Genomic DNA, 14457 nt, shown 5'->3' with positions numbered 1-14457 from the left:
CTTATTTTGATGACAGTTTGGTCGTCTGCCATCTGCATTCAAATGGAGAGAAAGGAAAGAAAAATACAGAGTATAGATTTATTGGCCATTTATGATAACAACAACACGTCAAAAACGATATAATTGCAAATACTACTATTTCTATTCAGTAGAACACCAGTGCTGTATTTAAATTTTAAAATTATTGAAAGTATTATGTAAGTATTATGTATCATATGATTGCCATACTAAATGAAAGATTTAAAATTTAAAAAATCTTTCTCTTATCAAAATCAAGTCTTTTCTTTCACAGTATAAAAAGTTACATGTTAAAAAGTTACTGTTAACAATATGACATCTTCCTTCTAGCAAATTTGTACAATAATAAGTCAATTTTGTAGATGTAGCAGACCCACCTTCCTTTCTTAATATGTATTCAGGTCCAGTCTCAACATACATATATTATTCTAACACCAATTTAAATGAACCACATATATAATATAGACCTTGTCACATTGGTATTCAATAACACAGCAGGCATTGCCAAACCTAGACTCTCTCACAGTCCTTGGAGCTTCGCTTTACTAAAATTAAAGCTAAACGATGTATGTACCGTTATTTTGTATGTACCGTTGCCAGCGTTTAACCGTACTCGAATATCCTTGTGCTGTGCGCCCTCATCGACCATGATAGAGATAACCATTCGTTGACGTACACGTGTGACTGCGACGCTCCGTGTTTTCGCGAAGACCCGAGCACAGTACAAGGTTATTGGAGTACGGTCATTGAGTACGTTATGTAGATGGTATCGGTACATACAAAATAATTCATTTAGTAAAGCGAAGCTTTATGCCAAACCTATATGGAGGAAAAGGGTATGTGTGGGTAAATGCCTCACTGTAAGAAAGAAGTATTGACCAATTCAATTTGAATCAAATTTGTACCCCAACAGAAATGTTGTAAAGTATACATATGTTGTTCATGAGGGCAACATATCACATCATACAATTCAACTGTTTCCTTGAGGGACTGTGGGTCACCATATCATTGATCATTCAGCATGTATTTAGTAACACAGCCCATCAATATTACCACATTGCTGTATGTCGTGCCTAAAAATTATGTTGTACATGTACACCCTAGAGTTTCCATATGACGACAGTGAAGATATATAGTTTGAAAAACAACACAGGAATCTGCAAAACTTTACTGGTTTATTAATTAGCAGCTTTGTTATTACAAATCCTTTCTGACAAAACATCGTGTATCACAGGAACATTGCGCACCCTTGTAACATTCACATACCGAGGACAGGGTTGTGCACATATCTGTACCATCTCAGTAGAGCCACGGGGGGTGTACCAGCTTTGTGTACAATATCCCTGTAACAATTCTAGCCAACACACTAGGTGTAGCATACCTAGATTTGACATATGTGTAACTGGTAAATTATATTGATGACGTGTTGAGGAGTCAATGGATATGGAATGGAAACTTATATATAAGCTAGACGACAACAAATAAGTTTGAAACCGCGTTCAGTAATCAATATATGTATAAACTGCCACCATAAAATGACAGTCAATCTGACTGACAGCGTAAATTCTCAAAAAAAAATCCTTTCAATGCAGGTCAATAGAGGTACCGGTGATACTAAATTGTGTCGCCAATAAATGCACGTTCGATTCGATGCTGCAGGTATAGGTGAAATGGTCCCTCCAACACTAATTTGATATTATGTATATATTTTGGCAATTCATACACACTCTGTTCTTTGCGCTAGTTTTATTATAGACAGTCCTTAAAATGACAATGTCAGTGTTTAAGGTAATCACACTGTAAAGAGCCATGAATTAATGGTATCAAAGTTTCATGTGATACCTAGAAAGGAGTGTCCTACATATTAGCTATTGGAATGGGTTGCATCCATATGGCCATCCATCCCTTTGACATGCACAAGTCGTAACAAAGATGACGTGCCATACTGGGACATTGGCATGTAACACACATTTCAAATACAAATGATTTCAATTAACATGGCAAAGTTGTTATAGGACCAGTAACAAATATGTTTATTATAGAGAAAGAGATAGAGTTTAGATCAACATGATTTCAACACATACACAAGGCTACTGTGCATGGGGAGGTCCAGCTCCAGTGGGGCAGGCATGATAAAAACAAGAGTTTATACGGAGAAGGGTTTGAGGGCGCTGTACTGTTTTAATTTACATGCCAGTATCCACAATGACAGGGATGGGTCTATTCGTGTTGATGCAAAAAGGTATTGTTTAAGGTGTAACTGATAGCGGAGAGTATATTTGGTAAAGAGGAGGAATACTTGATAATTTTACGAATATATCTCCTCAACCCTGTGATCAATTTTACAAGGGGCTTGCTTGACACATTATCTTGGCCTGGTACACTGGTACTCTATGCACTACTATGCCCAGTAATGATGAACCATATTGTGACAATACAGATATAATCCTGCATAGCTTTATAGAATTTCATAACCATACACACACCACTAGAATGACGGTGAAAATATTGGTACTAAGACGAGATAAAGACATTATCATGACTTTGCGATGGCAACACCAGAATAATGACACTCATAATTTACATTTTCTTGAAACTGTGTTTATTTCTATGGTATTGTAAAAAAAAAATCAAAGTGCTTTTGAATGTTACAGTACTCATCGAACATACAATTTCTAGATCCAGACATGGTACACTTACAGAAACTACATGCATGATGTACTGCATACCAATGGTATAACATAACGTGTACACATCCACACATGATACACAGTGTTTTTGCTAAGGTTGGGGAACCCCGGTAACAGAAAGTGGAAATATGGTAAAAGTTTGAATCGGACAGTCAGTTTCCAATACATTATACCGTAATGTTAGTGGGGAACCCCAGTAAAAAGACAGGGGAACTCAGGTAGATTTTACCTGCTTACCGCCCTTAACAAAAACACTGATACAACATAGTATGTGCACATCCAGACATGGTACAACATGGTATGTACACATCTAGCATGAACGATCTGTCGATTTGTGACATGGTACAACATAATATGTACACATCAAGATACAATATTATGGTACAGACACAGTGTGCAGATTACAACATATAGTATTTAAGTACATGTACATATCTAGCATGACATTTACAGATCCAGACATGATGTAGTAGGTATGTACAATGTACTATGTACACATCAAGACATAGTACAACATACTATGTACACCATAAGACATAGTACAACATCCTATGTACACCATAAGACATAGTACAACATACTATGTACACATCTATCTGGCATGAAAGATCTGTTGTTTCGTGACATGGTACAACATACATATCCACACGTGTACTATGCATGTACAATGTACACAACAAGACATGGGGTAAAACATGGTATGTTACAGACATGGCACAACATATTATGCACACATCTAGTAGACATATTCAAAATACAATGTACAGATTCAAATAGTTGGTAAGCACACTAAAGAACATGTACAGCTTCAGCAAACAATGTGCAAATCACAAACATATACAGAAAATTTCATATACAGATTGAGACATGGTGCAACATGCAATGTAAAGATCAAGTATACATGATTACAAATGGCAGTAAAAACAGCTAATGCATAGTCATAGTGGAAGCCAGAGGCACCAAAACACAATCAAATTTGTTCATTGATTCTTTCACTCTGTGATCTCAGTTCGATAAAACATCTTTTTAAGATTTGCACAAAAGAACACCAAATTACTCAGATAAAATGTTTTTCTCATCATTTCCAGAAATCAAGTGATAAAATTAATATAATATACACAAACAACTTTCAAAAAGCTGAGTTGGGTATCTTTAATGCACAATCCCCACAGATACTGACACACAATCAAATTAAAAATAAATTGTCAAATGTTCTCACTCTCCCCCTCCTTGTCCATTTCAAAGTAAAAAAAAATTCACAGCATCGACATTTTAAGGATTTTGTCCTGATTCAGTTCTGATAATAAGAGAGTTCAAATTAGTTACAATCAGTGGGTGATTTCTCAAGTTTTCGGTATTCTGGTTCTGATGAGGCTATTTGATCCACAGCAAGGGTGTTAACAGCAGCACCCGTGTTGTCCTTTTTCTTGGCAAACCTGTACCCTCTCCTTGTAAAGACAGTGTGTTTGGATTCAAGCTCATCTTTAGGATCCCGAATTGGAGGCAAGACTGGCGGGCATGGTTTCACTTCTAAGCGTACTTCTTCATCTGAAGGTTCGCGAGCGATAAGGAATGGTGATGGATCGGGCAGGTCTCCAACAACAGGTGAAGCAGGCCTAATCTGAGGCCGTCGTCCACCACTTCCAACTCTTCCCTCACTGACAGAATTCACTGCAGATGGAGGAGAAGTTTGAAATGTTTCTAGAGACAAATCATACTGTACTGGTGATGTAGCACTCCTCCGTAGCTGTGACCTCCTTCTTGCACTGTTTCTTGCAGGATCCTTTGGCGGAATGGGGTTCCTTTTGTCTCCTTTCTCTAACAATTCTACAGTTTGTTCGTTTCTGTTCTTGTGTTTTTGTTTTTCCTTGTGTAGCGATGCAGTAAGATACGCTATGGTTGCAGATCTATTATCCAGCTCACTGTTTAAAGAATTCATTTTCTGTGATTTCAATTTCAGTTCATCTCGATACTTCTTGTCTTGAGCCCTTAGTTGCTGTTCAAGCAAATTCAATCTTTTGTCTCTTTTCTCAACTTCCTTCTCCAATTCTATGGTTTTAGTACTTTTCACGTTTAGATTTGCCTCCAGACTTTTTATCTTCTTCATGTAGTAATCTGTGGGTGGAACAAAGTCACAGTAAGAACACAGTACAGACAAACTATCAACAAACTTTCATTAGTAGACCATTTCCTGCATCTGAGTCTTTATTTATGAAAACCATCCTTGATGGAAAGAAGATTCTATACATGGTAGGACTAGGTGTCATATACATGTATGATATTAACCCCTTCAATACTGAAAACATTCCCGCCAAAATTGTTTGGACAAAATTCTTGTTTTTATGTAAGTTTTTGGCATATATCAACTTCATTTTAGACTGGAATTAAAGAAATGTTACTTCCTAATAAAGTAATATTATTGTAATTATGAAAATATTCATATAAATTGGGTCCCCATATTATTTAAAACTCGTCTCTAGTCATGAAAGGGTTAATATATACCCCAGCACAATTACGACACTGGTAATCCAACCTTCGGCTTACTAAGATAGATGGTAAACTAAATCTATTGTCCTTCAATGTGGTAGATTACACAAGTGGGTGATAGCGGTTCCTCTGTTGTGCATTCTAATCACCCTGTGATCAAGATAGTGTAAACATTGGAAGTCTCAAAACAGCACTGCAAGTTTATGGAACTCTAAATTAAGTAGTTTTCAGAGACACCTCCCTACTGAGACTATATTTAAATCAATATCCGTTTAATAGCTTATCACTGTTGTATCAACATGTTGCAACAATACTTTTAGTCTGTGTCTATCTTAGAAAACCAAAGGTTCGACTACCAGAGTACTAAAATGTCATCTCTGTGTCATTATTGAGAATACAGTAATTTGGACAAAGGAAAACAAGTAGAGTATCCATACAAATACAGATAGGTCCAGTCAGGTATACAAGACTGAATATTATGAACGCGGACTGTAAATTATTTACTTCATCTCGAGTATATTTCAGCTAAACTTCTCAACCTTCTCCATTTTTTTTTAATGAAATACAAAACACATGTACCAATGTACTACTACATTCTGTATTTGCATGTATCATTCTATGTGCTTTTAACATCAAATTATACTGACTGGGTAAATAATTTATGCTCTGAATTCAGAGATCCTACATTGAACATCAATGTTTTCGCTAAAGTTGGGGAACCCCAGTAACACTAGAAAAGGGGGAATCTGGTAAAACTGAAATAGTTTCTAATACAGTGTACCATAATTTTGATGGAAATCCCCTGGTAAAATGACAGGAGAACTCATGTAGATTTTACCTGCTTATCGCCCTTAACAAAAACACTGTACATGTACTAGTAATATGAGTAGAGTTAGGCAACAAGTACGTATTAACGGTTTTTGCTTGTTTTATTTTCATATCACAAAGGCTATCTCACATTAGTATTGTACTAAAGTTACATTCATATGCAAAATGTGTAATATCCTGCCAGAAACTTAATGGCTGGGGAGAACTACTACAATTAATACACAGGAAACATCTGCATGTTTCAGAGTTTACCACAATAAAAGGTACAGTCTGAAGCCCTATATAATCATATGCTTGAAAATTACTTGTACTTCTTGAATCCATTATCCATTTTCCCTCATATCGCTTTAATCCTGTTTTGCCCAACTTGTAGATTTTTTTTGTATGTATACAAAAATACCCTCCTTGTAGAAAGATCATTACAGTTTAAGAATATAAACCAACGTAGGGCAGTACGATATAGTTACTTTGGAAAGGTAAATTGGAAACTAGTGTGAGTAGAAAGCCATGATAAAAAATTTTTATAAATTAAAAATCCAAAGTAAATACACAATTCTTCTCCATATGGCCACTTAAATCTTAGAAATCACCTTTGCTCGGGTGCAATAAATATAACATAATATACATGTATTATCAAAGAATCCCTCATTTGAAAATTTGATAGCAAATTATGATCTATAAAGTGATGTCTGTCTGACTGACACATACATTTATAACTATATCCCCAAAAGCAATACATTAACATTCATTGCTGTAATGAAATTTTCATCGTTTCTATGGTTACAGCTACACAGCTTCATCAATCACCATAATAGACCTGTAATCCATCTACATCTCTATTCAGAGTTGCTAATAATTGAGAAACGACTACTGCTTGCTTTTCTTTTTAAAGGTCACACATTCCAAATGAGTGAAAGTTGTACATTACTATGACAACCATAACTGATAGAGAATAGAGACAGTGTAAGTGGTGTGAATTGAAAAATTGCCAGGAAAGTTCAACGATACAGTCTTTACATTAGGAGATTCCTGAAGGACATACAAATGTACATGTACACACACACATACACTATAGTAGATTATGAATGACATATACTTTATACATATGTGCTAGTTCTTGCTCAAGAATCATCATTTTGAAAGACTATTAGTATATACATGTAGTTTATGACTTTTTGACTTCATTTTATTCAGCTTAGTGAAATATCTGTATAATAATACGATGCCTACAGGTAGCTGTACACAATCTTTTACTGTTTCGAAAGTCTACTTTATCTGTGGACATCTAGATTGAAATCATTTCAGCTTTCCTTTAGGAAAGTAATCAAAACACTGGTTGAAAAAAATTGATATCTTAAGTTATGAGTTTCTTACTGGTGCTAATATTTTGTAGTAATAATTTGGCCTTCAACTTTCCTTTGGCCATATGTACTACTTGTTTTTGCTATGATGTACTTTTTATCATTAAGTTACTCACGAATATTAACTATTTTATCGTGTAAAGTATGCTAATTTTGCTAATGAGCCGATATCTTATCAACAAATCCTGTGGAGAACCCTGCACCGTCTTTTTTGCTAAGGTTGGAGTGTTTTGCAGTGTTTCCCCATAGAGTCTATGGTAACTTTGTTTGGGAACCCAGGTGAAATAACATGGGAACCCCAGTATATTTTACCTACTTACCACCCTGCGCTTATCAAAAACACTTGTGTACATGATTGCATCATGGCAAAAGTTATTTTATCAAGGGGAAAAAAAAAAAAAAAAAAAAAAAAAGCACAATATTCAATTATGTTATCTACACATAATGACAACGATTTTAAATTTATTCCAAGTATAAGGCAATGAATTCAATTCATTATTTATTCCCCAAGACAGCAAGAATATGCCACTTCTATGATTCTGAGTACAGACTTCTGAAGTGCCATACAGGGGAATTATTGGGTTGCCATAGAAAATTCAACAGATTTAATGACCATGACGATAACTGCCATTTATGACTGTAGTAACTAGGTTGAGGTATGTCTGGAGGGAAGAATACATGTATATAATAGGTGACAACTCGACTGAACTATGCCATTTCAGTTAATGTCACTGTGTGTAGGGCTAATAAATTCTCCTACTGTTTGGCTATATATTGCAGGTATGGTTTCAATTGGTATAATATCATTACTACACATTCTTTCTAGTATTAAGTCTAATCATAAGCACGTTATATTTATTCCAATATATCATTTCAGTTTCTCTATTCATGACTGTGTAGCGTGACTACATGTATGCGCACAGCTAATGAACCCTGTACCTGCTTGTCCACACCTCCATGTACATGATGATAAGGTGGTACATTTTAGTTAGGTGTAATAAACACACATATATGGTTTAACACCAGGTCTGTTGTATATTATATTTACAATAAATATATATTAGATATACATTTTGTATTATACATTGATATATATACATATAACTACATACTACGACAAACTGATTTGAAATTGATATTGCTGTCTGGAACATTATTATCAATTTTGATCTGAGATCTAACTAAAAGAATTTAGGACAGTACAATATAGTTACTTTGGAATGGTAAATTGGAAACAAATGCGACATTTCGATCCGTCCACTATGGACCTTCATGATCTCACAATGATTTAATTATTAAGCATTAATGTTTCTCTGAGAAAGAATTCAGTTTTTTATCCTACATTGAACTATTAATCTCGCCCCTTACCTTCATCCACTGTAGTTGTTGTTTTCATGGCCAACTCAAACGTCAACTCAGAACATTTCTTCTGTAACTTCTGTATTTCGGTGTGTAATCCTTGCAGCGTTTTGGCATGATCTTGTTGCATAAAGAGAATGGAACTCTCTGCATTTCGTAGCTGAACTTCTGCCGATGCCATTTTTGAGGTTGATATCCTTTCAAAATATCACACACACACGTACACGTACGCACCAGAACAAAGAGCTGTGCACTTCTTCCAGTCACACACTCACCACTGGAATATTTCCAAGCTCTGTCAGAACAACAAAAGATATGATATGTTCACTGCATCGTATTAGCATAATCAATTAATAAGTAACCTAGGCACTTCAAAAGTGGATTTGCCACACTTTAAATATGAATAAAATGTCATATTTGCATACACAAATTGACTAATGGCTCTAGTAGCTTTTATAGCTACAGTGGGGAATGACATGCTTCACATCATACAATGTTCTTTTTATAGGAAGCGGCATCAATAATAAATTGAACAATATGTCTACACTACACACAAAGAAATCTTGCCTTGGCTATATGTTATTAATTCAACATTTTGAAATGTTTTCTAACTATAACCATAGACAGTGGAGGGGAGATAAAAATACTGAGATTATCACTCTAATTTTTACACAAACATGTACACCTGCACTCAAAACAAAGGATTTTACATTAATTACATTTTGTGGTAAATGCATGTAGAAACGGTAGATAAAATCTTACTTAAATGTCTCCATAGTGAAATGTACCTGAGTTCCCCATCAAAGTTACGATAGAATTTATGAAAATCTACACAAACAATATTATATATCCTCCCACCCCTATAATTGTGCCTACATGAAGTGGTTTTGGTTTATATACACATTATAAGCAAACCATTTTGATTTGTGTGTTTGACTTGTGCATGGGGATCAGTGGGGGTGGGGTGTTACAACTTGTGTATATTCCTACTAAAAAGTGATTGGTTGTTGTTTTTTTGATGGGTGGCAATGTCAATATTAAAGTATAACAGTGTGTAAGTGTCCTACACTGACTTGCATTTTGTGCGACCTCTGTAAGTAACCCTCATTCGCACCCATACATACATACATACATACATGTAAATGCAAAGATTCCAGGGCAAAGTTCACAATGTGACATTTTGAACGTGGGAAACCTGGAAATCCATACATGTACATCATATAAGTATATCCTGATGAATAACAGCAATGGTAACAACTGGTTTATAGTTCCTTTTTCACATACTACAATAGAGTATTCTCAGCTGGGCAAGGCTGGTCATACACATTATTTTAAGATGAACAGCTGCATTTCAACATCACAATTTTTGTGAGAATGAATGTTCATGGACTCTGGGTTGATATATTAAATGAAAGTTCTACTCAACGAATCAAATAATTTCTTGAAAGCGAATCACAAATTTTCATCAACATCTCACCAGCAGTGTGCCCTCTAAGTCAATTTGACGTGACAATAATGCACACAATTTCTAGTGACACATCAAAATTTGGTGTTCCCCGATCTTCTACTATGCGGTGACTCACAAGAAATGGCAGTTTTTACTAGTATCATACTGACCCACAAAAACAAAATTTAGCTATCATTAGAGGGCACATCGGTCACCAGTATGATATTGTACAATTTTACTACAAAATGTTTGTTTTTTTTGGTTTGACTGACACTGAAATCCACCCCTAAAGCTGGTCCCAAACATACATGTATACAAGAATGACCCTTTATCTGTTATGCCTGGGGGCAGTACAGTGGCCAGCTCTGGTAGGGGTGTGTGGCCAGTATTGGAAACCCCAAGCCCCATTTTTACCAAAAACCAATACCCCATTTAAAACCATATACAGGTTTTTAAAAGATGAAAGTTTGGACCTAAATACATTTTCCTTAGGAGGCAACATTTTGGGGCAATTAATCATATTAATAGCAGTTATGATCTGGTAAAGGACAATGGACCACATTTTAGACCAAACAAAATCGAAAATAATGCAAAGAGGACCCTGTTTTAGACTCTTTAGCTTGAAATAAAACAGACACCATTTTAGACCAAAGGGCTAGAAAACCCATCCCAAAAGGTGACACACTACATATTCTCAAATAAGGGGAATAGCGCCCCCCCCCCCCCCCCCCCCCCCCAACTATTCTAACAATGCCAGAAGACAATTGTAATGTTATAGAGGGAGACATGCATCAACATTAACAATAATATACTGGGCTGTGTTTTTGTGAAAGTATTTTCACTTGATCCAGTAGTATGCTTATAAGCTCAGCTTATGACAGTTTTCTGGTCAACAAAGTTGTCATTAAGTTACGATGTCATGTGAATACAAATCACTGTTTGACTATTCTTCATTTTGAACATACATTTGTACATTGCATTGTGTGTACTGCTGACTCATTCTGAACAAAACTGAAGAATTTGTCATTTCACTGACTCATCAGTAACCCTACAACAAAGCGAAGCCTGGCCGGCCCTGGATAATGATCTGATACTTTCTTGCAAATAAAGTAACTTTAGACCCTGCAGAGATTGATGTAAAACTTAGACAAATGGCATACAAAGACTTGAAACTAATGATAGGAAAACTGTTCTGTTGAAGGTTCACAGTTTATGGTCAGCTCTGGTTATTAGGTCTTGTAAGTTTACTTTTTGAAGTAACATTTTGAAGGAGTTGATGCAGCAAGGATAGTGGGAGGTTGTAAATTCCATTCGCAGATTGTTCTTGGATACAGCGAATATTGGTGGCAGTTTTTATTGAATGGTAGTTACCAGTACTTACTTTGTCTTGTAGATCTGACAGTGTGTGTTTGTTTAGGTTGAATGTTGGAGGGCGTGAGGTCATAGATTTCCTTGTAAATAGGGGAACTTAGTCTGAGATTGATTCTTTGATTCCAAAGACATGTGGTTATGATTGTCTTGGAAAGCTATCCAGTCTAACAACGTTTCTTCCTACCATCTCCCCTTATACCTCTATGGTTTAATGTTTTATAATTTTGCAGACTTGACACCACAATATGCTAATAGTGAACAAAGGAATGCTAAATATGACTGCCACACATGGATAATAGCAAACCTTTCAGATGTGTGCAGGTGTAAAACTGTACACAGTATCTCAGACAATGAACAAAGACCAGCTTTGTTTATCTCCCTGCCCATTCTTTCATATGTTATTCTCCTCACTTATGACTTGTTCATATTGCTTTTTTCGTGTTTTTTTTTTTCTTCAGCGTAAATAGGTGAGAACGATTAGTAAACAGAGGGGATCAGCTGTATGTGTTCATGGAATTTGACACCATTATCCGCCGGCGTAAACGCCCTCAACGATAAGTGCGTACTGCGATCACTGTAAACAACATGGCTGACGTAGTAGAGACTGCCTTGTGTTTTTTATTGCTGTATACGTTCATGCGTTCGAGAAATAAGTGAAGACTTCTCTCCAGTCCTCTGCCATGACTTGATAAACTTTACTATTCCTGGACGTGCCATCCATATGCATTTTTATCTTCTCCTCTGCCCACACAGCGAGTAGAATTAGCACTTCGTCGTCACACCAGTTGTTACCTCTTTCGCTGTTGTTGATCATGGGTGTATTACTATTAACGAGGGACATGTTGTACTATGCTCTGTGACGATTGATAACCTTGATTCGAATGGCGACTTCTGCAGCCAACAGGAAGTGATTTCGTTTAATACACTGATTGAGGGCACTTACACCGACGTAAAGCGTTCACACCTACAACTTAGTACAAGCTAATCCTTGCCTCCGGAGGATCTGCGGAGCTGAATCGACCAAAACCTCTGCAGTAAAATAATCCACAGATTCTCCAGAGTCGACCATTCACACACTCAAATTACCTCCAGAGTTAATCTAAGTCACTGATTCTGTGGGGAATATGTCCCAGTGTGAACATAGTATGAGATGTGTCATTTTCAATGGCAGGTGTACATGTGGTACAAGTGATAATTAGGTGCTCTCAGGAGATTATAAAGATACTTTGTTATTTTTATATCATTATTATTTATATTACGCACAAGTTGAAGTAATGGTCATTAAAAATAATGTATGCAGTGCCAGACAGTAGGTTTTTGTGCCAGCTATTTTCTTTTGAGTGGTGGACAGGGCCATGTGGTGGGGAGGGTATCAGGAGAAAGTGGCCCCATCAAATGTGGCCAGATAAAAAGGAGGAGGTTTTGACATGTTGTTGGTGGCTGAGAGGTTAGCTTTTATTACCTCTGCAGCCTGGGTTCAAATCTGCCTGGTGTTGACTGGGTTTGACCATAGACCCTCTTTAATTTAACTATGTCTGTATGTAACTTGTAAGATGGGTGATGACTGTACCATATGCTAATCCTTATTCACTTACTCATCATTGTAATATCAGTACGACACTGAGCGCAAACAAATTACAGTCCCTGTGAACAAATGCATGTTCGTTTGACAGTACTTTGCCACCGAGTGTCTACTGAAGGAACTTCACAAATGCCCAAGTACATGTACGTGTAGCTTGGTATATATAATCTGTTGCTGCTGAGCAAAATGATGAAACTTTGGTGCATACAACAGATTTGTTTACATTTAACTTTACACATCTAGTGAGTGGTGCTACGTAATGAAATATGAAGGAAAGAATAAATACATTGTTGCATATTACCAATGTCTGTGCATGGTTTTTTATTGTTTTTGTTTTTTTAATCAACCCTATAGTGATTCAGATACTTTGATACATCAGTTTAATTAATTTATTAATTTTTTTTTTAATTCATTGCCAGACCAAGATTATCTGTAAGTCAAGAATTATGATCCTGGTTATCATGGGGTCATTTAATGGAAGAGGGTAACTTCCAGAGTGGGGGGCCACTTTCTCCAGTATTCGCTTGGAGAACTTTGCAGGAAAGGATTATACTTCTCAAGTAACATAAAGTGTCTAGAGAATTAACATTTATTAAATTTTCCATGTGAAAAAATTGAAGAAAAAAAAACTATCTTCTCGGTTTTATCATGTTAATATACAGACAGGTCATTAAAATAAGAATATGCAGTAAGTACATAATTATGCAAATTGTTCTGTAAAAATAAGAAATTTAAAGATCATGACATTAATATGAATAGCAATTTAATATATTTAATATACACATATCCAGTCTCTCTGCCTGAAAGCTGCACTACGAACAGGTCTGGGGCATTTCTATTTATGTTTACATAAACATGGCGGATAGTGCAGTGAATCTAAAGGATCGTTCCAACAAAGTGAGTTGCGTTATGTATAAGAACGATAATAGACCATGCAAACACTTTAAATACACTCCTCACATTGTTACCTATATAATTCTAAATGCTATCAATTCAAACGAATTTACTACAAAAAAATGTGATAGACTTACCTCTAAAACTGTAATTAGAACATATTTTCAGGTATTCTTTGCCCAAAAACACAAGTAGTTGTTGGTTAAATGTCGTACGACTACAGTAGATAAAGTTATGAAAAACGACGATTCGGGCAACTCTACTGTGAAAAGGAATGCGACCCGTTATTATTTACCTGTGCACTGTGTCATGTCACCTTCACAACCACGGGAACAAATATCGCAGTGTATTGTGGGATCGCTTGATACATGATTCGTTCGAAGACATACTTTCTTAAGTAATAATAATTGCAATAATATT

At 35.9% G+C, this 14457-nt stretch overlaps 1 protein-coding gene across 1 annotated transcript; it reads right to left on the bottom strand.

Moving 5' to 3' along the window:
* Positions 1-2624: 2624 nt before the first annotated feature.
* LOC144449174 (coiled-coil domain-containing protein 92-like) lies at positions 2625-14321 on the bottom strand. Its single transcript, XM_078139674.1, has 3 exons — positions 14175-14321; positions 8753-9038; positions 2625-4823 (listed from the first exon to the last, which is right to left on the bottom strand). Exons 2-3 carry the CDS (start codon positions 8922-8924, stop codon positions 4027-4029), a joined length of 969 nt encoding a protein of 322 aa, XP_077995800.1. The 5' UTR covers positions 8925-9038; positions 14175-14321; the 3' UTR covers positions 2625-4026.
* Positions 14322-14457: the final 136 nt, after the last annotated feature.

The sequence above is a fragment of the Glandiceps talaboti genome, chromosome 18 (genome assembly GCF_964340395.1).
Source record: "Glandiceps talaboti chromosome 18, keGlaTala1.1, whole genome shotgun sequence".
NCBI lineage: Eukaryota > Metazoa > Hemichordata > Enteropneusta > Spengelidae > Glandiceps > Glandiceps talaboti.
This window is presented reverse-complemented; position numbering and strand designations above follow the sequence as displayed.